The 27983-nt window shown below is 44.5% G+C and overlaps 1 protein-coding gene and 1 long non-coding RNA gene across 7 annotated transcripts in view; one reads left to right on the top strand and one right to left on the bottom strand.

The window, feature by feature from the left end:
- The window catches only part of BSCL2 (BSCL2 lipid droplet biogenesis associated, seipin), a 142558-nt gene extending 128004 nt beyond the window's left edge, over positions 1-14554 (top strand). For all 6 annotated transcript variants that reach the window (XM_063944976.1, XM_063944979.1, XM_063944981.1 and 3 more), the window contains 2 exons: positions 10522-10599; positions 13098-14554. In XM_063944976.1, coding sequence (XP_063801046.1) covers positions 10522-10599; positions 13098-13282 — 263 coding nt within the window. In that variant the 3' untranslated portion in view covers positions 13283-14554. The remainder of the gene's footprint in view (positions 1-10521; positions 10600-13097) is intronic.
- LOC134969198 (uncharacterized) overlaps positions 1-27610 on the bottom strand; it is a 56958-nt gene extending 29348 nt beyond the window's left edge. Inside the window, exons 1-3 of the long non-coding RNA XR_010189429.1 lie at positions 27550-27610; positions 26494-26655; positions 16159-16295 (exon numbers count right to left, since the gene is read on the bottom strand). This is a non-coding gene — a long non-coding RNA (uncharacterized LOC134969198). The remainder of the gene's footprint in view (positions 1-16158; positions 16296-26493; positions 26656-27549) is intronic.
- Positions 27611-27983: the final 373 nt, after the last annotated feature.

Raw genomic sequence — 27983 nt, 5'->3', positions numbered from 1 at the left:
GTCGAAGACCCTTGGCTTCTACCACTACGAAGAGATCTTCAACAAGGACCGTTTGTCTACCCGGACTTAAGGCGACTTTGTTTGACCACATGAAGGTTGAGCGGAACATCCTAGCTCACAAAGGCCTTTCCAAGAAGGTTATTGCTACCATGGTTCAGGACAGAAAACCTGTGACGTCAGAACACTATCATCATATCTGGAGGAGATATGTCTCTTGGTGCGAGGAAAGCACGTATCTGCTTCCAGTGTTTCCCTTGGGACGTTTCCTACATATCCTGCAGGCTGATGTGGATAAGGAATAGAAAGCCAAAGGCTAAGAATCGGGCACATGCAGGTGTTGTTCTTCTAATGCTGCTGCTACAAAAATGGGATTAGTCAAACCCAATACACAAAAGATACACAAACCAACAAAAGGTAGCAGCGGTTCTCAATAATGAGAGTAAATGTGAATGAGAAGGATTGAATTAAAAAAATATACATTTAATAACAATATGCACAAGAATAAAAACAATGTTAAAAAAGGGTCACAATGGTGAAAGCTGCATACAAGGTGTTGTCCGTTCCTAGTGAATGTGAACTGGACTGCAGATGGGTTGGAAAGGAGTGATAAATGATTGATGCACAGTCCCATTAATGTAACTTCACCACAGTGGCACTGCTGGAGGTGTTGTCCCTTTAGAGTTGTCCCTTAAGCATGGAGATAATGTCCAGGGTTTGGGATCCTCACTAGCAGTGCCGTAACTAGGCATTTTAGCGCTGTGTGCAAGAAACGACAGTGGTGCGCCCCCCCCCCCCCCATGCAAGATAGGGGCAGTGCGCGCCGTAGGCGTGCGAAAAATTTATAGGGGCGTGGCTTCACAGGGAAGGGGCGTGGCCACAAAATAATAGCAATTCATACTACGGTGCACAGTAGTCTACATTATTCAAATTACGCTGCACAGTAGTGCCACTACACCAGGTAGAGCCCCTTTTATACATTACAGCAGACAGTCCCCCTTTTTACACATTGCGGCAGACAGTCCCCCTTTTTACACATTGCGGCAGCCAGTCCCCCTTTTTACACATTGCGGCAGCCAGTCCCCCTCTTTACACATTGCGGCAGCCAGGCCCCCTCTTTACACATTGCGGCAGCCAGACCCCCTTTTTACACATTGCGGCAGCCAGTCCCCCTTTTTACACATTGCGGCAGCCAGTCCCCCTTTTTACACATTGCGGCAGTCAGGCCCCCTCTTTACACATTGCGGCAGCCAGGACCCCTTTTTACACATTGCGGCAGCCAGTCCCTTTTTACACATTGCGGCAGCCATTCCCCCTTTTTACACATTATGGCAGCCAGTCCCCCTTTTTACACATTGCGGCAGCCAGTCCCCCTTTTTACACATTGCGGTAGCCAGGACCCCTTTTTACACATTGCGGCAGCCAGGACCCCTTTTTACACATTGTGGCAGCCAGGCCCCCTTTTTACACATTGCGGCAGCCAGGCCCCCTCTTTACACATTGCGGCAGCCAGGCCCCCTTTTTACACATTGCGGCAGCCAGTCCCCCATTGCGGCAGCCAGGACCCCTTTTTACACATTGCGGCAGCCAGTCCCCCATTGCGGCAGCCAGGACGCCTTTTTACACATTGCGGCAGCTAGGACCCCTTTTTACACATTGTGGCAGCCAGGCCCCCTTTTTACACATTGCGGCAGACGGTGTCCCCCTGAGAGAGAGAGAGAGGGATATACTTACCTTATCCCCGCTGACAGGCTCCTCGTGCTGGCATCTCCCTCTCGGTGCAGGCAGTGAGGTGAGGTGGAGGAGGAGGGAGGGGGAGCAGGGAGCCGCAGCAGCGCTATTTCATTGGTAGTAAGCGCCGCTGCAGCATCCCCCTCTTCTTCCGTATTGGGTGCCTGGCGCTGCTGTGGATGCTGGGATGAAGGAACCGCATCCCAGCATCCATAGCAGCGCCGGGCAGCCAATACAGAAGGAGAGGGGCATGCTGCAGCGGCGCTTACTACCAATGAAATAGCGCTGCTGCGACTCCCTGCTCCCCCTCCCTCCTCCTCCTTGTCCGCTGCCCGGCGCTGGTCTCTTCTCCCTCCAGCACGGCGCACACAGCAGAGGCGGCATGTAATGAGTCAATTTGACTCATTACATGCCGCTGGCCGTGCGCCCTCAGGGCAACTGCGCTGTGTGCCAAGCCCACTTGGCACACACGTAGTTACGGCCCTGCTCACTAGTATGCAGCGTCCTTCTTGTGGAAAAAGGCTGATTGTACTCCAGACACGGTTTATCCACCACGATTTTTCTGCCAGATAGCGGGTCCAGTATTTGGTCCGGGTGCACAGATGCAGCGATCAAGCATGTGAAAGTGACCCAGGAACTATCTAACGCATTTCGCTGCAAACACTGCAGCTTTTTCAAAGGTGAGAAAGTGTAGCTGTGAGGGTATTTATACCCTTAATGGCTGCCAATTAATCAACAGCTGTTCATTCAATCCTTTGTTTCACATTAATATAACAAAAAAAAAATGAAATTACCTTTATTAATGATCCTAATACAATCCTAAGACAGACTCAGTTGGAACAATTATATTTTTAAAAAGCATTTATAAGGAAAGACATTGATTAATAATATAGAGGTGAATCACTTCCGGGTTCAGGGTATCCAGGTGGTCACGTGACATCCTATCGGTGACACGCATCACCAGCCGATTTCCGGGTTATATACCTTAATTCACTCCATAATGAGACGTGAAATAGTCACGTGTTTCCCCCCTCGTAAAATAGCGGGGAGTCATGGGGACAGAGAAACCTCTGTTTCGCTAATATAGTGAAAAACTTTTGGGTTCGGAGTAACTGCAGATCACGTGACAAGTATTAATAACTGGCTTCCGAGCTATGGAACACAAGTTGTTCCTGATTGTGATGTCGATGCGGTCATGTGATCACTCGCTCCAGAGGCAGCGGGCGGAAAATCACACTGACACGCAGCGCACAGCCGCTTCCAGGGGTGTGAACCGCATCGCAGCACCGTTGTTGTGATCACATGACCGCAAAGACGTACACCACATGTTATGGCTCATAAGGGCTGAATATTGCCCTTTCTTAATATGATGAGTAAACTTATAAACAAACAATAATAATAATAATAAAAACCACATAATTCATTGTAAGAAATAATACTAACAAATGTACATTTAGTCAGATTTTTAACTATATAGTGACATGGCCCATTTTTCACATATAATCTCCATAAACTGAGGATAACTGAGAGAGAGCTTTAATGTTAGCTACATAATGCAAATATTCTACTAAGTATTATATTTATTAACAGTGCTGTAACCTGTTTTAGGTAAATGAAAGCTGATTAACTCAAACCTTACCATATGTTTGAGGGGTACCAATAATACATGTTACTTTAAAAAATTATCATTGATGGATAATAGATGCAGACAGTATTCCAATTCTTTTAATTTGTCCTTTTCACATTCTTTTCACCCTCACAATATGAATTTCTTGGACATCTCCTTGGAGGTGAGAGATAATAAGATCCACACCACCAATTACTCCAAGGAAGTAGGGACGGACGCTTATCTACATTTTCAGAGCAGTTACTATATGCCTTGGAAGAGAAGCATTCCCAAAAGCCAACTTTTGCGTCTGAAAAGGAATTGTTCTGACCTGAACTCATCTGATGTTCAGGCAAAGAAAATGACGGATTCCTTCATCACTAGAGGCTACCCGAAATTGCTCATTCAAACTGCCTTAGAAGAAGTTAGGAAAAGAAAAAGAGACAACTTGCTGGTTCCCAATTGGAAAAAAGAAACTAATACATGTCAAATTGAGGAGGTAGCCTTCATTTCAACATTCAACAACTGCCATTCTGAAATCAGAAAAAAAATTAAAAAAATTACCATATTTTGTAACAAGACACCCAACTTCTTCCGTCACTAACACAGGAACCCCGATTAATTTTCCGTAATAAGTCCTTTAAGAACCTCTTGGCACCCAGTCATCTTAGAATTATCAAAGAACCCAATAGCGATACAACACATAGTAAAAATTGTCTAGGACGACATCAGTCCAAACTGAAATGTATAACATGCAACTTTATAGTAAATCGGACCCAAAAAAATCCCTTTTCATAAGACAGAAAAAATGTATGAAAGCAAAAGTTTTATTAATTGTGACACATCATATGTGGTCTATATGTTGGTGTGTGGTTGTAACAAGAGATATATAGGTCGCACCACTCGAGCCCTTAAAATTCGGTTCTTGGAACACCGGAGAAACATAGTTAAACGTATTCAGACACATAGCTTGTCTAAACATTATGGGGTATATGCAATTGCCGGCGAATCGCGGCAATTTTTCGCCCGTTTTTTAATTGGACACAATTCGACCGTCGAATTCCGGCAAGTGGGTGCCGAAATTCAACATATTCAATAGAAAATGGATTCGACAGTTCCGCTGTCGAAAAACGGACGATTTGACGGATTTTGATCCGATTTTTAAAAACCGGGAAAAAACCCGAAAAAAAATTGCGTGGGGTCCCCCCTTCAAAGCATAACCAGCCTCGGGCTCTTCAAGCCGGTCCTGGTTCTAAAAATCCGGGGGAAAAACTGACAGGGGATCCCCCGTATTTTTAAAACCAGCACCGGGCTCTGCGCCTGGTGCTGGTGCAAAAAATACGGGGAACAAAAAGAGTAGGGGTCCCCCGTATTTTTTACACCAGCATCGGGCTCCACTAGCTGGACAGATAATGCCACAGCCGGGGGTCACTTTTATACAGCGCCCTGCGGCCGTGGCATTAAATATCCAACTAGTCACCCCTGGCCGGGGTACCCTGGGGGAGTGCGGACCCCTTCAATCAAGGTGTCCCACCCCCCCCAGCCACCCAAGGGCCAGGGGTAAAGCCCGAGGCTTCCCCCCCCCCCATCCAAGGCTGCGGATGGGGGGCTGATAGCCTTGAGAAAAATGAAAGAATATTGTTTTTTCCAGTAGTACTACAAGTCCCAGCAAGCCTCCCCCGCAAGCTGGTACTTGGAGAACCACAAGTACCAGCATGCGGGAGAAAAACGGGCCCGCTGGTACCTGTAGTTCTACTGGGGGGAAAAAATACCCAAATAAAAACAGGAGACACACACACCGTGAAAGTAAAACTTTATTTCACACCTGCCGACACACACATACTTACCTATGTTGACCCGCCGACTGCCACGCCCCCCTCGTCACTGAAGAATCCGGGGTACCTGTGAAAAAAATTATACTCACCTGATCCAGTGTCCAGATTATAATCCACGTACTTGGCAAAGAAAGAAAACGAACACCCGGACCAGGCGGACTGAAAGGGGTCCCATGTTTGCACATGGGACCCCTTTCCCCGAATACAGAGAACCCCCCTGTGACTCCTGTCACAGAAAGGTCTCTTCAGCCAATCAGGAAGCGCCACTTCGTGGCACTCACCTGATTGGCTCTGCGCGTCTAAGCTCAGACGCGCATTGTACAGCTCCTTCCATTACTTTCAATGGTGGGACCTTTGCGGTTAGCGGTGAGGTCACCCGCGGTCAGCCGCTGACCGCGGGTAACCCCACCGCTGACCGCAAAGTTCCCACCATTGAAACTAATGGAGGGAGCTGTACGATGCGCTGTCTGAGCTCAGACGCGCATACAGCCAATCAGGAGATTGCCACGAAGTGGCGCTTCCTGATTGGCTGAAGAGACCTTTCTGTGACAGGAGTCACGGGGGGGGGGTCTCTGTATTCGGGGAAAGGGGTCCCATGTGTAAACATGGGACCCCTTTCAGTCCGCCTGGTCCGGGTGTTCGTTTTTTTTTTTTTTGCCAAGTACGTGGATTATAATCTGGACACTGGATCAGGTGAGTATAATTTTTTTCACAGGTACCCCGGATTCTTCAATGACGAGGGGGGCGTGGCAGTCGGCGGGTCAACATAGGTAAGTATGTGTGTGTCGGCAAGTGTGAAATAAAGTTTTACTATCACGGTGTGTGTCTCCTGTTTTTATTTGGGTATATTTTTCCCCCAGTAGAACTACAGGTACCAGCGGGCCCGTTTTTCTCCCGCATGCTGGTACTTGTGGTTCTCCAAGTACCAGCTTGCGGGGGAGGCTTGCTGGGACTTGTAGTAGTACTACTGGAAAAAACAATATTCTTTCATTTTTCTCAAGGCTATCAGCCCCCCATCCGCAGCCCTTGGATGGGGGGGGACAGCCTCGGGCTTCACCCCTGGCCCTTGGGTGGCTGGGGGGGGGACCCCTTGATTGAAGGGGTCCCCACTCCCCCAGGGTACCCCGGCCAGGGGTGACTAGTTGGATATTTAATGCCACGGCCGCAGGGCGCTGTATGAAAGTGACCCCCGGCTGTGGCATCTGTCCAGCTAGTGGAGCCCGATGCTGGTGTAAAAAATACGGGGGACCCCTACGCTTTCCATTTCCCCCCCGGATTTTTAGAACCAGGACCGGCTCGAAGAGCCCGAGGCTGGTTATGCTTTGGAGGGGGGGACCCCACGCAATTTTTTTTCTGATTTTTACCATTCCATTTAAAAAATAATAATAATATTTTTAAAAATATATAAATAATACTTGTGCCTCCAAAATAGACAAACCAAGTACCTAATCCCTTCTATTATAAATAGATATATGCTATTACCAATAATAAAAACACCAAAAAAAACATGTTTTTAAAAAAAAAAATATTAGATTCCGCCACCAAAGTGTGGCGGATTGAAAATGACGAATTTACTGTCTAAAAGCACTGTTGTCGAATTTACAAACTTCAATTGAATATACTTTTGTTGAATTGCCGCATTTGTACCATTGCAGAAATGTCGAATTTGACAAATGTCGAATTTCAAAAAGTCGAATTTGGAAAGTCCGTTTTTTTTGCGAAAAGTACTGAATTGCATTGTCAATTTTTTTTTTTTTTTGCGAAAATGTTCCGTTTTTTGACATTTTCGGGAATTCGACCGCAATTGCATATACCTATGACGTTTTCCACAATGGTGATCCCAAGTGCTTGAAACTGATAGGTTCGGAATCTGTATCATAAACACTACGTGGAGGAGATAGATATGAGACTCTGCAGACAAGAGGTCTTCTAGATGTTTCAGATGAATAGCATCTTTCCAGAAGGACTGAATGAGTCAGTAGAGCTCAATACTATCATCTAACCTACAAGCTATCTTGGTCTTCTCAAATAAATGATGTTCCATCATTAGAGTGGTGAAACTAACAAACCAACTTTTCTTTGATTTTGATTTTTTATTTTTTCTGTGTTTTTAGAAATCATTTGCAATTTTCTTTGCTGCTTTCTATAGAGAAATCATGTATATAATCTGTGTAGTTGGGATACAGTCTGCATCTATTATCCATCATTGAAATTTTTTTAAAGTAACATGTATTATTGGTACCCCTCAAATATATGGTAAGGTCTGAGTTAATCCCCTATCATTTACCTAAAATAGGTTAGAGCACTGTTAATAAATATAATACTTTGTAGAATATTTGCATTATGTAGTTATCATTAAAGCTCTCTCTGTACTATCCGTAATCCCCAATTTATGGATGCTAGAGAAAATAGGATTTTAATACCTACCGGTAAATCCTTTTCTCGTAGTCCCATAAGGGATATTGGGCGCCCGCCTCAGTGTATAGACTTTTCTGCAGGTTCTTGTTCTATAGTCACCTGTTCATATGTTGCTGTTGTTGTTACCAGCTGTTGCTAGTTGTTGTGTGTTAGTGGTGTGCTGGTGTGTAAATCTCACCACCTTATCTGTTATGTTCCTTCTCTCATATACAGGTTGAGTCTCCCTTATCCAAAATGCTTGGGACCAGAGGTATTTTGGATATGGGATTTTTCCGTATTTTGGAATAATTGCATACCATAATGAGATATCATGGTGATGGGACCTAAATCTAAGCACAGAATGCATTTATTTCACATATACACCTTATACACACAGCCTGAAGGTTATTTTAGCCAATATTTTTTATAACTTTGTGCATTAAACAAAGTGTGTCTACATTCACACAATTCATTTATGTTTCATATACACCTTATACACACAGCCTGAAGGTCATTTAATACAATATTTTTAATAACTTTGTGTATTAAACAAAGTTTGTGTACATTGAACCATCAAAAAACAAAGGTTTCACTATCTCACTCTCACTCAAAAAAGTCTGTATTTCGGAATAATAATGTTGCCAGGCAGCGATAACAATCAGTGTGATGGGACGAAAAACAGGTGTTTAATGGTATTGGGGACTGACAGGAGTAATATTTATTTAATGAAGAGAAGCTGAAAGATGGCTGAGATTCCTAGAAATGCAGGGAGCAGACTGTGAAGTGATGAATGTCTTTGGGGGCTTTGTAATCTGCAAGTATGTACATAAGACTGGATTTAAAAGTCTACTTCATCTGAAACTTAGCCTTATTGGAAATTCAGCCTGGGTGAATGGCTAGAAGAGGGGAGTTATGCGGAGTCTAAATCTACTCTTCAGAATGCGAGCTGCCAATGGGTCATCTTTTATTGGCACTGCATAATCACACTAAAATCTATAGTGTGCAGATTAAAACCTCAATTAATACAGTACAGTTGGTGACTGCATGTAACATGTGCAGGAAAATAGTTTGGCATTGTGTATGCAGTATGCGTTCGGCGAAGGGGAGGGTTAACCTACTTACCCCCCTCTGATGTAGGGCTCTTCAGTGACAGGATGCCGCTGTTGGTCATGTGACCGCTGTTCAAGTCAAATTACTTTCTAACAAATATTTAAAATGCCAGCTCTATTATATACTATGGACGCCTGCGCATCTCATTACCATGTGCTATGAATGTGCGCTATACATCGCAAAACACTACATCCCATAAGAGAAAACAATACACCTACACATTATCTGAGTTCCAAAGCTCATTGATGTATATATTTGTTATTAAAAGGGTATGCATTCAATATATTACAATGTACAGTATATATATAGTAACATGGTTATAGTTTACACAGCAGTTATTGCAAATTAATTCATTACAGACACGGCCAGCAATATATCACCATCTCCCTCAATGCACTTTATAATCGCTCCAGTTCCTCCATCTTTAGCTGTGCCTCAACACCAGCTAACATCAGCAAAATATTACCAACACTCCATCTCGCTCAGGACCCATGGGAAAAACAGCGACTTCTGTGTGTGTGATCAGCAATACACTGAGTCTGTTGGGGGCGTGCACAGATCTCTTGTTATTAGTCTAGGGGAGGGAACTTTCTCATTCGTGATGAGTCATTGGTCAGTTCATATGCAAGCAACATCCAGCCTTGATGGTGTAATTCCAGGAGATAGCCACTGTTACCAAGCTGCAGGCATGCTGTCTTCCAGGAAATCCATTGTTCTAATAAGAGTGACTTTAGCTTTCATACATTTAATCATATCTACTCATGGCAATGTGCTACAACTTAATCACAGGCATCAAATGAATCTACACATTAATCTGGTTACTTTGATACCAAGCACGACATGTCCATCTTGCTCCGCTCCAATAATACACATACATGACGTCATATTCCATTATATAATTGGAATCCTTATGATGTCTGGTGCTTAATAAGTTTAAATTTATGTGCTATATGAAATATGTGTTGAATCTATCTTTGTGGCATGTCTGTGTAAATGCGTATGTTACCATATATTGCTGTGCTCGCTGCACGTATTTGCAAGCATAGCGACTCATAATGTGTGGAGTCTGTATGTTCTCTCTATGTAATATTTTTACTTCGACAATCCACCCTTTGGCAGTACACAACAACTGCCATAAATTATTAGCATAAGAAAAATATTTCAGACAATAATCTGTGACCTAGACACACGTATGTATTCATTTCGCAAATCAAACACTTGACTATATTTGGGGAAGACAGGGAGGAGGACGAGACATCCTCTATATGCACTCGGCGGTCACGGGACCACTGGTTGGGTGTGGGACAACATTCAACCTATAGAGCATGCTGGGACAGTGTTATGGCCTATAATGTCTGATTTGAACGAACATTTCACACATACATGTACCTACGTCTTTGTACACTGATGTTCGGATTCGGTCCGCTCCAATAATACACATACATGATGTTATATTCCATTATATAATTGGAAACCTTATGATGTCTGGTGCTTGATATGTTTAAATTTATGTGCTGTATGAAATGTGTTGAATCTATCTTTGTGGCATGTCTGTGTAAATGCGTATGTCACCATGTATTGCTGTGCTCGCTGCGCGTATTTACAAACATAGCGACTCATAATGAGTGGAGTCTGTATGTTCTCTCTATGTAATATTTTTTATACTTCGACACCGCGGACATCCCGACCACCGGTATTTCATACCGAACCTGTGTATTATGCTTCTGTGCACGCTGTGACATGACTTTGCTGTGTTTATCACCCTAAGGTAGAGGAATCACATTAGAATGTGGGGATTATTTTCTGCTTGGTAGTGATGGGCACTAACCAAAATATTCTTTCTAGCAAACCTTGATGACCCACCAGACACCGTGACACTTGGTCCAGGTGACAATACAGGAGGTGATCATCCAAATACCTCTGGTGAGTACTCTATCTTTGCTGGTGAGTCTCTATCTTCCACATTATTGTACACCAGCAATACTGCAGTATGCCCTCATACAATCACAGGATACTAGTTCAATGTAAAGTGATCCTATTATTATATTATTATTATTATTATTATTATTATTATTATTATTATTATTATTATTACTACATTCCTCTAGTACCTGACTGTGCAGTCATAATGTTGGCACCAGAATGTCGACCGTTATGTTGACATTGTTAAAATGTCAACATCTAGAAAATTTCGACATTGGAAAATATTAGGTTTAGGGGTCTGGAATACCTGAGAAATGTGACCATGTCGACATTTTATTAGTGTTTACATACTGAATGTTGACATTCTCGTGTCGATATGGCTACTGTCGACTTAATATAAAGACCCTGTCACGGGTTCACTACGGCTGGCCGGCGGTCGGGCTCCCAGCGACCAGCATCCCGGCGCCGGGAGCCCGACCGCCGGCTTACCGACAGCTTGGCGAGCGCAAATGAGCCCCTTGCGGGCTCGCTGCGCTCGCCACGCTACGGGCACGGTGGCGCGCTACGCGCGCCACACTATTTTATTCTCCCTCTATGGGGGTCGTGGACCCCCACGAGGGAAAATAAGTGTCGGTATGCCGGCTGTCGGGCTCCCGGCGCCGGTATACTGAGCGCCGGGAGCCCGACCGCCGGCAAACAGAAGACCACCCCCTGTCACTGTGTGATGATTGTGTATGTTAGGTTTGCTTCTGGTATAACTGCATGGGTAAGTGGGAACAGGTGTTAGGAGGGTGTATTACTAGGGCGTAGGGCAAGGGGGTGGGTTATCTACAAAAAAATGGACACGCAAAGGTGTAGAGTGCAGAGCTTGCAGTAAGTCACTAATGAGCTGACCTGGGCTGTAGTGCGAGTTTTGGGATTGCATTCTCCAGTCCTTCTTATAGTCCAATAGGTGAAAATTCTTCATATTCATAGATAACACCGGTCAATGTGATTTTTATGCACAAGAAATCGGAATAGTGACTAGTGCCATTTTAATTTTTCCGTCAGGCACTTTCATATCTTAGTATTCTTTATGGCCTGTCATACACAGACAGACAGGGGCATTGCAACGTGAATCTATTCCAGGGCAGAAAGATGTGTTAAATACCCCTTTAGTGGATCCTGAAAAAGTGTATTTACCTCCACTGCATACTAAACTAGGACTGATAAAACAACTTGTAAATACAATTGATAGAAACTCTGCTGTATTAATGCATTTAATTTCTAAATTTCCAAAATGTAAGTGATGCAAAACTGAAAGGAGGAATTTGTACAGGGCCACAAATAAGATCAGTAATGGCTGATGAAAATTGACATGAACAGTTAAATCCACTAGAAATTTGAGACCAAAAAACCCCCTGAAAAGGTCAACATGAGTTTTTCATTCGTGTCGAACTTTCACATGTTGACCTTGTGCATGTCGACCATTTGGTGGCAACATAGATACTGTTGACCTATTATGCCATAACCAAGGTAACCAAGAAATTCTTGGGGCTGTCAATGATGAGCATGGCCAGCGTTTCCATCAGCAGATGTCTATGATGGAACAGAGGTTGCAATTCAAATGGAGTTCGTATACTGGCTGACTATGCCGGACCATGAAGAGAGACGTCCCAAAGGCAAAAATACGCTTGAAAATCATCATCTGCAACTTTAGGTCAGCCAGAAGGATGTGTATGTTTATAATTTAGACTTACGTAAGTAGTAATTTAATAAAACTTTAGGGACCGGATGTAATAAAGTGCGAGACAGCCGGAGCTCCGAGACTCCGGACGAATTTTTAAAGCCGTAAACATTTTACAAGGCAAAACCAGGTTGGTTTTGCCTTGTATAACAGGAAAGCACAGTCCTGATAACACTACAGTGATCCAAATATCTCCTTAGGGCAGAGGTTCTCAAACACAGTCCTCAAGATACCCCAATGATCCAGGTTTAAGGTATATCCATGGCTCAGCACAGATGGTTAATTCCAATTGACTGAGGTGCTATTTAAGTCACCGGTGGCCAAGCATGGATAAACTTAAAACCTGGATAGCTGGGGTACCTTGAGGACCACGTTGAAACCTCTGTCTTAGGGCCATGTAAGCAGTGCACCATACGATGTGAAATGCAGTTATGATGTATGAGATTATATAATTCTAAGTGTTGGGGTCCTTTGTTCTCTGCAGTCTGTTCCAACATGATTGTAATCTGAGTATGCGTAGCTGGCGATGGCTTCTGGGTATAACTAATCTATATGCAGGTAAAGCCAGTGCCTTCCTCATTCCCCACCCTGTAGTATTCCACCTGTTCATTCTCACACAGTTATACCAGACACAAGCATAACATAAACATTAATCATCTCAGTGACAAGATAGCGCTGCGCCATTTTCATCTTTTCTTCCGTATGTTGGAAGGTGGCTAATACATCTGCTACTTGTTGATGATTTGTCATATTACTTTTTTTTTTTTTTTAGATGTGTCCCCACAGACTGTTGGAATGACAGAAGAACACGATGACCTTGATCAGGACTTGGACATCACTCCACCTATGCACGTAGACATTGCAGGTGCTGTGGGCGCAGATATGGGCACCCCAAGTGAGCCTCACACTGGAAGCTTGACACTTCGACAGAGGTGCACTCAGATCACCGGCCATTGATGTCTGGCAATGGGACAGTTCCGCTTGCTCACCCTGCATCCTACCAGAGTGCCCTAGATGGTTACAGATTAGTTTAGGCCTCTAGTCTCTGGAGCAGTTGTTCGATTACAACTCCCAACATGTTCTGTTATTTACTTAGTAGTCTTGAAGACCCAAGTTACTCCCAATGGCAGTAGTTGCTAGAAGTACACTTCTGAAGATGAGGAACACAAACAACATCTGTTACTGGAACCAGCTTCTGAAGCTGGAATCTGTTGTTTGTTACTTAACTTTCCTATAATTTTTTTGTGATTTACCTTCTTTGTTACAAGTTTCCTAAGTATCTGTTTACGCATCCATGTCTACTGTTGCTTTGAGCACCATCTTTTTCCTTTGCAGTTACTTGTGCTACCTAAGTTACTGACATGTTACACTTTTTCTGTGTAATGATTTTTATGACCTCACTCATCCAAACCCCCCTATGGATTTTATCATCTTATCTCGCGTCTCATAACCACATAGGAATAAGCTGTTCCATGGTACGATGACTCCACTATCTATACACTCATACCCAGCCGCACATTCCTCACAGGATTAGTCTCTCCACCCCCACGTCTTCCACTACACCTTTCTCCAAGCTGGCAGGCTCACAACCCACACCTTAATTCTGTGTTTATGTAGCTGTACACTTAGAACATGTCCAGGCACAAATTCCTGAGGATGTTCGCACATACATTAGTGCTGGTGTGTGTGTCTTTCAGTTTGTCTGAACAAAAATGATATGTTCAAATATAAGTTAAATTCAACAGTGTGGATCACTTAGACATTATACAGATGGTGCATTTGTCATCCAGGTCCGTCTGGCTAATCATCCATAATTCAATATATGAAGGTTATTTTCAGTACTTGTGTTACAGGTACATGGCAGCACTTCTGTTACCAGTGTTACTACTTAATAAGCATCCTAAAAGGATGTAAATATTTAAAATGCAAATACCAAATGGCCATAATCCTAACGACTCCAATACTATGCATGTTGACTGTGGTATGAAACATACACAAAGCAATACTATCACACTGAACACTCTTGTCTATGCATGGTGCATTTTACACACACAGGGTATATACGTCAAAATACACATTCCAAAAACAAAACGCACTGTACAAATATAACCTTATTTCTAAACCAGTATGTGCAATGTAGCTGAATTAAAATGAAACTGTGAAGTCACACTTCAGTCAATAGCTGGATACTGCTATACAGCTGAACATCAATAAACGGTTTGTTATAAAGGTGTGGTGGCTTCTATTTGTGTCATAAATAGGGAAGTTTGAGCTTCTAGAGAAATATCTGTTCTTGAACTGATGACAGTATACAGTACATGAGATGAGTAGCACTCAATATCTGTTGTAGTTCCTTTCTCCTTAAAGATAGCATCAACATTTTTACGGGGGAGTGGCTGGTTCGGCCAGCCACTCCCCCGTTTCCCCAGGCACGCCTGCGTTTTTACCTGACACGCCTGCGTTTTTACCTGACACGCCTGCGTTTTTTAGCACACTCCCGGAAAACGGTCAGTTGCCTCCCAGAGACGCCCCATTCCTGTCAATCACTCACCGATTAGCAGAGCAACTGAAAAGCGTCGCTCGACCTTGTGTGAAACGGCATAGTTTTTTGTGAAAGTACATCGCGCGTGCGCACTGCGGCCCATACGCATGCGCAGAAATGCCGATTTTTAGCCTGATCGCTGCGCTGCGAACAACGGCAGCTAGCGATCAACTCGGAATGACCCCCATAGTACAGACAGTGTTACTTACCTTGAGTCCTCTATATTGGGATCGGTATGAAATACCTCCAATCAAAATCCCTACAGTCGAAATCCAGACACCAATTGACCGACGGTCAAAATCCCGACAAGGTGAAAATCCTGACATGGACAAAATACCGACATTTAAAATACCGACAAGGTCACAATACCGACAAGGTCAAAATACCGACATGTAAAATGCCGACAGGTCAAAATACCGACATGCGTTTTTCGTTGTGTTTGTGTGTGTGTATGTCGACATGGACACCATATAAGTGTACTACGTCCCCTCGCATACTCATGTCGCTATTTTGACCTGTCTGCATTTACATGTTACATTTACTTTTACATTTTACAATTACATTTTACAATTACATTTTACATGTCGGTATTTTCGTCTCGCATGGCTCGCTGCGCTCACCATGCTTCAAGCACGGTGCCTCGCTTCGCTCGGCACACTATATTATATTCCCCCTCCAGGTCCACTGGGATGGTAAAGTATGAACAAGTCGGTTTCAATGAAAAGAATAATTAAAAACTCATGTCGGTATTTTGACCTGTCGGCATTTTACATGTCGGTATTTTGACTTTGTCTGTATTTTAAATGTCTGTATTTTGTCCATGTCGGGATTTTGACCTGGTCGAGGATTTTGACCATGTCGGGATTTTGACTGTCGGTCAATTGGTGTCGGGATTTTGATTGGAGGTAAATTGACTGCATCCCCTCTATATTATATCTTTTATTTATTTATATATATATATATATATATACAAATACAAATGTACACATCCGGCACTCTGTGCAGCAATGGAAATGCCTGGGTACCCTCCTAAAGATAATGCAGTATCTGTACCTTCCCCACCTGTGGCTCAGGTGTATCTGGCAAAGGACAAGAGGCGGCACTCCAAGGTCTTGAAAAAACTTTTATATGCAAAGCATGGTGCAAAACAGGGCAATAAAGTGCAAAAAATAGAAAAACATGGAGGTCTTACGACGTTTCAAGGCATCAAGCCTTTTCCTCAGGTAAGGATACCCATGTACAGTGTAGTGTGCAGAAAGAAAGAACCAAACCCACAGAATGAATCACTCACCTTTTAAAGCTGCAGGAGCAGGTGTTCCCGGCGTCTGTGTCCGGGACTTCCGGGTACGTCACACGGGCGGCGCATAGCTGACGTGTCCGTTGCCAAGCAACGGTTGCGCAAACAGGCGCCGGGGAGACCTGTCAGAGCTGTGAGGAAAATGTAAACAGTGATCGTCAAGTGTGTGCTAGACGTAACTTATGACACCCAAGCAGGGTGAATAATGAGTGAAAGTGAATTGCATTAAAAACATATAAGAAGATAAAAGTTACTTGTAATCAGCTGAGGAATATAGAGAAAAGCCCAAATCGTGGTTATAGCAGCATATGATACAAAGGGATTAAAATACACAAATTGCAACTAATTGCACAATAAGATAATAAGATAGGTGGGCTAACATGCGATAAATAGGCCATTAGATTGGATCCCGACTAGGTTACTACACATCAACGCAGGGAGACAAAAAAGGAAGGGAAGGGGAGGGGGGAGGAAAGGAAAAGGGAAGATGGAAGGGGGATCGGGCGGGGGAGGGGAAAAGGGGGGGGGGGGGGAGAAAAAATGGGCCGGCACCGACTGGTGTATAGGTGAATATTAAAGAAATACATTCCAAGTGAATGTTTCATTAAGTCCATTTGGTGATAATGTATCCAATAAGAAAATCCATTTGGATTCACATTTGGATAATGCTGTATGTCGGTCGCCCCCTCTCACAGGGCTCGGAATGTGGTCGATGATCTTATATCGCAGGCTAGATAGTGGATGGCCCTTTAATTTAAAATGGCGTGCAACCGGTTGGTCCACGGGTTTGCCATCGAGCGATGCTTTGATGGCAGATCGATGTAACGCCATCCTGTCCCTAAGGTTTCTAATGGTCTGTCCGACGTATAATAAGCCACATGGGCAGATTATGGTATATACAATAAATGATGTCGTACACGTGACCACGTGTTTAATTTTGTATTGCTTGCCCGTATGTGGGTTATTAAAGCTGTGACCGGTTTCCAAATATTTGCATGTGGTGCAGGATGCACATCGATAGCACCCTGGTTTTTTAACTTGTGTAGAGGCATTCAGAGTTGGAGTGATATTTGTTTTCACTAAAAAGTCCCTGAGGTTAGGTCCCCTCTTGTAGCTAGGCATCAAAGAGGTGCCTTTGAAACAGGGTAATTCTTTGTCACCCGTCACAATAGGCCATAAACCTTTGGTGGCACGTGGAAGAACTTTACTGACAGTTGAAAACCGAGTAACAAATGGAATCCGTGATTGTAGTGGTTGTTGTGGGACTTTATAAAGCAGTTGTTCTCTGGGAATATTAAGTACTTAGTTTCTGGAACGCATAAGCTCCCGTAACTTATAGCCTCTATGAGCAAATTTTTGGATCATGTGATCCAGCGTCGTGACTAAAGTGGTACGATCACTCGAAATGCGTGCTGCCCGAAGCATTTGTGATCTGGGTAAACCGCGTATAAGTGCAGGGGGGTGACAACTACTGTGATGTAGAAGCGTGTTGCGATCCGTGGGTTTTGAGAATTATTTGGTGTGAATGCACTTATCCTTGATCTCGATGGTGACGTCCAAGTAATTGATATTTGTAGAGCTGATCTGGTACGTGAATTTAATAGGTGAGTTAGCTGTGTTGATGTGTTCGATGAGGGTGATTAATTCCTGTTCGGTGCCAGACCAGAGGATTAGCAGGTCGTCTATATACCGTGTGTATAGCGCTATTTTGTTTGCTGTCTCCATAGATGAAAAGAAGAATTAATCTTCTTGCTGAAACATATATACATTGGCGAACGATGGGGCCACTGAGGACCCCATCGCACACCCAGTGGTTTGGATAAACTACTGTCCATTATGCATAAAATAATTTTGTTTTAAGGTTTTGGACAACAATGAAAGAAACAAAGGGATAGGAATAGCATCAAAATGGTGTCGAAACAAAAACAATTCCATAGCTGCTAGGCCACTGTCGTGAGGGATCACCGTGTAAAGGTTTTTGTCATCTAAAGTGCATAACAGCATATTGGTCGGTTGTGTGGTATCTTTAAGGAACGTGGGTTGTTCCATGATGTATGGCTGAATTAGCTGGTCCAGAAACTGTGAGATCGGCTGAAGTAGTGACCCCCTGGCTGAAATAATCGGTCGGGGGGGAGGGTCCACAGGATTTTTGTGAAGTTTGGGAATTGTGTATAACACTGGAGTGATAGGGAAAGGGGTGATTAATGAATTGTAAATTTTTTTGTCAAGATGTCCTGCTTGATGGGCCTCCAAAAGAACGGAATCCAGATCACGTTTAAATCCCTCCGTGGGGTTCTGGGAAAGCTGTTGGTAGGTGGATTGATCGTGAAGGAGATGGTCAATGTTAGAAATGTATTTTGTGGAATCCTGTATGACGATGCCACCGCCCTTGTCGGCGGGGCGAAAGATGACATCCTGGTATTGTGACAGATCTCGTAAAGCTTTGTGTTCAGCTCTAGTCAGGTTGGTGTGAACTATAGGTTGAGCTGCATGAAATTTGGTGATTGCTGTGTCCAGCAGACGGTTGAATGTCTTTAACGAAGCATTTGATGAAACGGGGTCAAACGACGTTTTTTTATATACACGGAAGGTGTTTTATAAACAGGCACATTGTCGCGTTGATGTTGAAAGAATTCCCTAGTTTTCAGGGATCTGTGTAGCCCATAAAGGTCAATCTTCCAATCAAGGTCCCGATGAGGGTAAGTGGGGACAAAGGATAATCCTTTGTTTAAAACGTTTAACTCAGTAGGTGAAAAGTTACGGGATGACAGATTGAACGTTACTTCCTCCCCTTGTTGATGGGAGGCTTGGAAGATCCTTTGATTTTGGCCCCCACGTCGCGTTCTTCCCGGTCGCGCATGTCGACTTTTGAACGTGTGGCCCTGGCTAAAGGGACCGTCTGTGTTGTCTGAGGATCCTCCGAGTCTGTGACTAAAAAATCACTGTCACTGTTGGACTGCGAACGATTCCTCCTAAATGATGGATGTCTATCTTTCCAAGAGATACGGGATCTGGAGCGGAATGATGGATCTGTTCCATTCAGCCACCGGTACACCCTCTGGGGTGGGGAAGGTACAGATGGGGAAGGTACAGATACTGCATTATCTTTAGGAGGGCACCCAGGCATTTCCATTGCTGCACAGAGTGCCGGATGTGTACATTTGTATTCTATTGGGAATTGGCTTCGTTCCCTATGTATCAAGGCACCTTCGTTACACCTTATGTTGGGTAACTATATATTTTTTCTGCTTGTTCTATTTTTTCTGCATTTGTTCCTGTTTTTACCGGACCAATTTTTGAGTTCACGCCACCGTTACTTCAGCTGAAGTCTCACCAGCAGCGGTTTTTGGGCCCAGCTTGGATCTCCTCACAGGTTACCATGTCATCTCCCACTGCTTCGGGAACTCTGTCATTCATTGATCTTAAACAACATCTGGCAGAGACACTCAGCTACAATGAAGAACAAGCTACTCAGATCCTGTTTGGCACCGACCTTAGCGTTCATCCAGAACCATCTTCTACTGATGAGATCTTCCAGACACTCTTGAAATTACGCAACAAAGAGACTGACTACCTCCTACATGGAACATCATTATCGGACTATTTCCGTTCCAAAATGATCCCACGCGGCTTCAGAATAAGAAACATGCCAACTATTGGTCGCAATAGTGCTGACTTTTGCCGCAAATGGATATCCATCCTTAATAAATGCAGCTCAGATTTAATGCTGCTGGTCATCGACGAGGCACGTACCATACTAACAGATACTAGATCTAAACTTGCGGCAGCCACCTTGAAATTCAAACCCCAATTAGAAGATAAAAGGCTTCAAGCACAATGGGACCGGTTGGAACAACAGTGTAATACTTATAGACCAGATCTTTTAAAATTTAAACAAAAGAAATTAACAACGGTTCAATCCGATTATGAAGACCAGAGGGTGTACCGGTGACTGAATGGAACAGATCCATCATTCCGTTCCAGATCCCGTATCTCTTGGAAAGATAGACATCCATCATTTAGGAGGAATCGTTCGCAGTCTAGGCGATCCGAGAGGTGATTTGGACAGAAAGACACCGATAAGTGGCCAGTTCTACCTTCAGCGGGTAGGCTGTGCCATGGGGAGCAATGTGGCACCGGCCTTCGCGAATGCCTATATGTTGGACATATAGCCTCATTTTGACTTGTTTTAAGGACATTACATCAAAGTTGGATCAGCATGTAGTGTGTTTTTCCACTTTAATTTTGAGGGTGACTCCAAATCCAGACCTCCATGGGTTAATAAATTTGATTTCCATTGATAATTTTTGTGTGATTTTGTTGTCGGCACATTCAACTATGTAAAGAACAAAGTATTTAATAAGAATATTTCTTTCATTCAGATCTAGGATGTGTTATTTTAGTGTTCCCTTTATTTTTTTGAGCAGTGTATATATATATATAATTTTTTCTCTATCGTCCTAGTGGATGCTGGGGTTCCTGAAAGGACCATGGGGAATAGCGGCTCCGCAGGAGACAGGGCACAAAAAGTAAAGCTTTTCCGATCAGGTGGTGTGCACTGGCTCCTCCCCCTATGACCCTCCTCCAGACTCCAGTTAGATTTTTGTGCCCGGCCGAGAAGGGTGCAATCTAGGTGGCTCTCCTAAAGAGCTGCTTAGAGAAAGTTTAGCTAGGTTTTTTATGTTACAGTGATTCCTGCTGGCAACAGGATCACTGCAGCGAGGGACTGAGGGGAGAAGGAGTCAACTCACCTGCGTGCAGGATGGATTGGCTTCTTGGCTACTGGACATCAAGCTCCAGAGGGACGATCACAGGTACAGCCTGGATGGTCACCGGAGCCGCGCCGCCGGCCCCCTTGCAGATGCTGAAGACAGAAGAGGTCCAGAATCGGCGGCTGAAGACTCCTGCAGTCTTCTAAAGGTAGCGCACAGCACTGCAGCTGTGCGCCATTTTCCTCTCAGCACACTTCACACGGCAGTCACTGAGGGTGCAGGGCGCTGGGAGGGGGGCGCCCTGGGAGGCAAAATGAGTACCTATAAAGGCTAAAAATACCTCACATATAGCCCTAGAGGCTATATGGAGATATTTAACCCCTGCCTGATTTCTCAAAATAGCGGGAGACGAGCCCGCCGGAAAAGGGGCGGGGCCTATCTCCTCAGCACACGGCGCCATTTCCTCTCACAGCTCCGCTGGTCAGGACGGCTCCCAGGTCTCTCCCCTGCACTGCACTACAGAAACAGGGTAAAACAGAGAGGGGGGGCAAATTTATGGCGATATTTTTATATAACAAAGCAGCTATAGGGGAGCACTTATTATAAGGCTATCCCTGATATATATATAGCGCTTTTGGTGTGTGCTGGCAAACTCTCCCTCTGTCTCCCCAAAGGGCTAGTGGGTCCTGTCTTCATTAGGAGCATTCCCTGTGTGTCTGCTGTGTGTCGGTACGTGTGTGTCGACATGTATGAGGACGATATTGGTGTGGAGGCGGAGCAATTGCCAAATATGGGGATGTCACCTCCTAGGGGGTCGACACCAGAATGGATGCCTTTATTTATGGAACTACGGGATAGTGTCAACACGCTAAAGCAGTCGTTTGACGACATGAGACGGCCGGACAATCAATTAGTGCCTGTCCAGGCGACTCAAACACCGTCAGGGGCTGTGAAACGCCCTTTGCCTCAGTCGGTCGACACAGACCCAGACACAGGCGATGACTCCAGTGGTGACGGTGACGAATCAACCGTATTTTCCAGTAGGGCCACACGTTATATGATTTTGGCAATGAAGGAGGCGTTACATTTAGCTGATACTACAGGTACCACTAAACAGGGTATTATGTGGGGTATGAAAAAACTACCTATAGTTTTTCCTGAATCAGAAGAACTAAATGACGTGTGTAATGAAGCGTGGGTTGCCCCTGATAAAAAGCTGATAATTTCAAAGAAATTATTGGCATTATACCTTTTCCCGCCAGAGGTTAGGGAGCGCTGGGAAACACCTCCTAGGGTGGACAAGGCGCTAACACGCTTATCTAAACAAGTGGCGTTACCCTCTCCTGAGACGGCCGCACTTAAAGATCCATCAGATAGGAGGATGGAAAATATCCAAAAAAGTATATACACACATGCAGGTGTTATACTACGACCAGCTGTAGCAACTGCCTGGATGGGCAGTGCGGGGGTAGTTTGGTCAGAATCCCTGATTGAAAATATTGATACCCTGGACAGGGACAATATTTTACTGTCGTTAGAACAAATAAAGGATGCATTTCTTTATATGCGTGATGCACAGAGGGATATATGCACACTGGCATCACGGGTAAGTGCTATGTCCATTTCGGCCAGAAGAGCTTTATGGACGCGACAGTGGACAGGCGATGCGGATTCAAAACTGCATATGGAAGTTTTGCCGTATAAGGGGGGAGGAGTTATTTGGAGTCGGTCTATCAGATTTGGTGGCCACGGCTACAGCCGGGAAATCCACCTTTCTACCTCAAGTCACTCCCCAACAGAAAAAGGCACCGACTTTTCAACCGCAGCCCTTTCGTTCCTTTAAAAATAAGAGAGCAAAGGGCTATTCATATTTGCCACGAGGCAAAGGTCGAGGGAAGAGACAGCAACACGCAGCTCCTTCCCAGGATCAGAAGCCCTCCCCGGCTTCTACAAAAGCCTCAGCATGACGCTGGGGCTTCTCAAGCGGACTCGGGGACGGTGGGCGGTCGTCTCAAAAATTACAGCGCGCAGTGGGCTCACTCGCAAGTAGATCCCTGGATCCTGCAGATAATATCTCAGGGATACAGGTTGGAATTAGAGACAGATCCACCTCGCCGTTTCCTGAGGTCTGCTTTACCAACGTCCCCCTCCGAAAGGGAGACGGTGTTGGAAGCCATTCACAAGCTGTACTCTCAGCAGGTGATAGTCAAGGTACCTCTTCTGCAACAAGGGAAGGGGTATTATTCTACTCTTTTTGTGGTACCGAAGCCGGATGGCTCGGTAAGGCCTATTCTAAATCTGAAGTCCTTGAACCTGTACATAAAGAAGTTCAAGTTCAAAATGGAGTCACTCAGAGCAGTGATAGCGAACCTGGAAGAGGGGGACTTTATGGTATCCTTGGACATCAAGGATGCGTATCTCCACGTTCCAATTTACCCCTCACACCAGGGGTACCTCAGGTTCGTTGTACAAAACTGTCACTATCAGTTTCAGACGCTGCCGTTCGGATTGTCCACGGCACCTCGGATCTTTACAAAGGTAATGGCCGAGATGATGATTCTTCTTCGAAGAAAAGGCGTATTAATTATCCCATACTTGGACGATCTCCTAATAAGGGCGAGGTCCAGAGAACAGCTAGAGATGGGATTAGCACTGTCTCAAGAAGTGCTAAAACAGCACGGGTGGATTCTGAATATTCCAAAATCCCAGTTAATGCCGACAACTCGTCTGCTGTTCCTAGGGATGATTCTGGACACGGTTCAGAAAAAGGTTTTTCTCCCGGAGGAAAAAGCCAAGGAGTTATCCGAGCTTGTCAGGAACCTCCTAAAACCAGGAAAGGTGTCTGTACATCAATGCACAAGAGTCCTGGGAAAAATGGTGGCTTCTTACGAAGCGATTCCATTCGGCAGATTCCACACAAGAATTTTCCAAAGGGATCTGTTGGACAAATGGTCAGGGTCGCATCTTCAGATGCACCTACGGATAACCCTGTCTCCAAGGACAAGGGTGTCTCTTCTGTGGTGGTTGCAGAGTGCTCATCTATTGGAGGGCCGCAGATTCGGCATACAGGATTGGATCCTGGTGACCACGGACGCCAGCCTGAGAGGCTGGGGAGCAGTCACACAAGGAAGAAACTTCCAGGGAGTATGGACGAGCCTGGAAACGTCTCTTCACATAAACATTCTGGAACTAAGAGCAATATACAATGCTCTAAACCAGGCAGAACCTCTGCTTCAGGGAAAACCGGTATTGATCCAGTCGGACAACATCACGGCAGTCGCCCATGTGAACAGACAGGGCGGCACAAGAAGCAGGAGGGCAATGGCAGAAGCTGCAAGGATTCTTCGCTGGGCAGAGAATCATGTGATAGCACTGTCAGCAGTGTTCATCCCGGGAGTGGACAACTGGGAAGCAGACTTCCTCAGCAGACACGATCTTCACCCGGGAGAGTGGGGACTTCATCCAGAAGTCTTCCACATGCTGGTAACCCGTTGGGAAAGACCAATGGTGGACATGATGGCGTCTCGCCTCAACAAAAAACTGGACAGGTATTGCGCCAGGTCAAGAGATCCGCAGGCAATAGCTGTGGACGCGCTGGTAACGCCTTGGGTGTACCAGTCGGTGTATGTGTTTCCTCCTCTGCCTCTCATACCAAAAGTATTGAGAATTATACGGCAAAGAGGCGTAAGAACGATACTAGTGGTTCCGGATTGGCCAAGGAGGACTTGGTACCCGGAACTTCAAGAGATGATCACGGAAGATCCGTGGCCTCTACCTCTAAGGAGGGACTTGCTTCAGCAGGGTCCCTGTCTGTTTCAAGACTTACCGCGGCTGCGTTTGACGGCATGGCGGTTGAACGCCGGATCCTAAAGGAAAGAAGCATGCCGGAAGAAGTCATTCCTACTTTGATTAAAGCAAGGAAGGAAGTAACCGTGCAACATTATCACCGAATTTGGCGAAAATATGTTGCGTGGTGCGAAGATCGGAGTGCTCCGACGGAGGAATTTCAACTGGGTCGATTCCTACATTTCCTGCAATCAGGATTGTCAATGGGTCTCAAATTGGGATCTATTAAGGTTCAAATTTCGGCCCTGTCGATTTTCTTTCAAAAAGAATTGGCTTCAGTCCCTGAAGTCCAGACCTTTGTTAAGGGAGTGCTGCATATACAGCCTCCTGTGGTGCCTCCAGTGGCACCGTGGGATCTAAATGTGGTTTTGGACTTCCTAAAATCTCCTTGGTTTGAACCACTAAAAAAGGTGGATTTGAAATATCTCACATGGAAAGTGACCATGCTTCTAGCCCTGGCTTCTGCCAGGAGAGTGTCAGAATTGGCAGCTTTATCTTACAAAAGCCCATATCTGATTTTCCATTCGGACAGGGCAGAACTGCGGACTCGTCCGCATTTTCTCCCTAAGGTGGTGTCAGCATTTCATCTGAACCAGCCTATTGTAGTGCCTGCGGCTACAAGTGACTTGGAGGACTCCAAGTTACTGGACGTTGTCAGAGCATTAAAAATATATATTGCAAGGACAGCTGGAGTCAGAAAATCTGACTCGTTGTTTATATTGTATGCACCCAACAAGATGGGTGCTCCTGCGTCTAAGCAGACGATTGCTCGTTGGATCTGTAGCACAATCCAACTTGCACATTCTGTGGCAGGCTTGCCACAGCCTAAATCTGTAAAGGCCCACTCCACAAGGAAGGTGGGCTCATCTTGGGCGGCTGCCCGAGGGGTCTCGGCATTACAACTTTGCCGAGCAGCTACGTGGTCAGGGGAGAACACGTTTGTAAAATTTTACAAATTTGATACTCTGGCTAAGGAGGACCTGGAGTTCTCTCATTCGGTGCTGCAGAGTCATCCGCACTCTCCCGCCCGTTTGGGAGCTTTGGTATAATCCCCATGGTCCTTTCAGGAACCCCAGCATCCACTAGGACGATAGAGAAAATAAGATTTTACTTACCGATAAATCTATTTCTCGGAGTCCGTAGTGGATGCTGGGCGCCCATCCCAAGTGCAGATTATCTGCATAAGTTGTACATAGTTATTGTTAACTAATTCGGGTTATTGTTGAAGGAAGCCATCTTTCAGAGGCTCCGCTGTTATCATACTGTTAACTGGGTTTAGATCACAAGTTGTACGGTGTGATTGGTGTGGCTGGTATGAGTCTTACCCGGGATTCAAAATCCTCCCTTATTGTGTACGCTCGTCCGGGCACAGTACCTAACTGGAGTCTGGAGGAGGGTCATAGGGGGAGGAGCCAGTGCACACCACCTGATCGGAAAAGCTTTACTTTTTGTGCCCTGTCTCCTGCGGAGCCGCTATTCCCCATGGTCCTTTCAGGAACCCCAGCATCCACTACGGACTCCGAGAAATAGATTTATCGGTAAGTAAAATCTTATTTTTTTTTTTCTATATCATCCCAGGGGTCCGGCACTCAGCATAACGTCCCAAATAGCGGTTATCGGTGCCCGCACAAATAAAGCAATCTACAGTCTAAAGGTGCAGCACTCTACAAACAAAAGAATGAAGATACACAGTTATGCGATAAACGTTTCAGTGTTAATACACTACTGTATTTTCGAGATACAAAAGTCAGATATACAAAAACGATCTCACCTTTATACAGCATATCACCCTGTGAGCGGTCCCACCGGCATTTGTGATTGGTGCGCCCGTCCGGTGTCCACCGTTGATGACGTCATCCCGCAGCGTCGCGGGACTGGCGTCAGTGCAACCCTCACCATAGCAACATAACAAGTAACATACAAACAGAGGACGCTGAAAAATGAAAATAAAAAATATATGAATGATATGATGACTAGCATATACATTTTATATATATATTTATATATGAGAGAGAGCGCTTATAGAAGTGTGCACTTGGAAAGGTACCAAAAAATTTGCCCACGTCCGTCTGTCCGTCTGTCTGTATATGTAAAAAAAAAGAGGGAGAACACAGCGCCACTTGTCAGACAAAATTACCACCAAATGTTGACTATGGTATAGGAACAGTTATCACTAAAAAACCACAACTCCCCTTGATATGGGTGTCAGCCAGCCCCTAAGTAAATAACAACACTGGTATAGTGCTGTGGAAAAAACAATGGGTAACAGGAATAGGGGTGCTGCTACTACTGTGGTTAACCGTGAACAATCTATCTGATCATTAAAAAATGGAATCTAAAAGCCAGTATATATAAAAATATAACAAATTTAATAGAATAGCATATAAAGGCTGAATGGTACACGTAAAAATATAGAATATTAAAACTTAAAAGCAACAAAAACAGCTGAGTATGAAGGGTTAAAAAACTTATCTCAATGCAGGATGGAGGTCTATTTAGGGGAGCACAACGCGTTTCGTCCTATCTGGACTTCATCAATGGGTCCTTGTGTGTGTGTGTGTGTGTGTGTGTATATATATATATATATATATATATATATATATATATATATATATACATACACATACACTTGATCAAAGACTCGGCACTCCCAGATGCGGTAATAGCTTGGTCTGGTGCCCTCACACCTGCACAGCAGCAGTAACATAAGGATTCCACAGCGCGGCACTCAGGACACCGTTACAGTGACACCAGGATGGATATCAACATTTCAAACCTTTATTGGTTTGTCATCAGGATACATAATCATACAACAAGAGTGATTTACCTAAATACCCGCCACCAGACATGTGTGAAGCCTGCTCACCGGAGCCGAATGCAGCTTCTGGAAGACTGCGCCTGCCAATTATGTCATCACACCTCCGTGTAACTGTTACCATGGCACCATAAACACCACAGTGAATAGACACACTACAGAATGGATATAAACAATCATATGAAAGCTGATTCATTATAGATGCAGTATATATTAACCACAAATCCTTATTAAAAATAGCAAGATTGAATACCAAAACATCATTAAGAACAGATTAATGGACCAGCTATAACAAGCAGCAATAAGGCAAAAGAATTAATAATATTTAGAAAAGCACTTGTGGTAAAGGAGCAATATGTCAATCAATAGGTTAAATGGGTCATTAAAATAGAATAGAATATTAGAAAGTGATCCCAATTTAATTAAAGCAAGAGAGCGGGAGTATT

This window comes from Pseudophryne corroboree, chromosome 11 (assembly GCF_028390025.1).
Source record: "Pseudophryne corroboree isolate aPseCor3 chromosome 11, aPseCor3.hap2, whole genome shotgun sequence".
Taxonomy (NCBI): Eukaryota; Metazoa; Chordata; class Amphibia; order Anura; family Myobatrachidae; genus Pseudophryne; species Pseudophryne corroboree.
The sequence above is the reverse complement of the archived record's forward strand: the minus strand, read 5'-3'. Positions and strand labels throughout refer to the sequence as shown.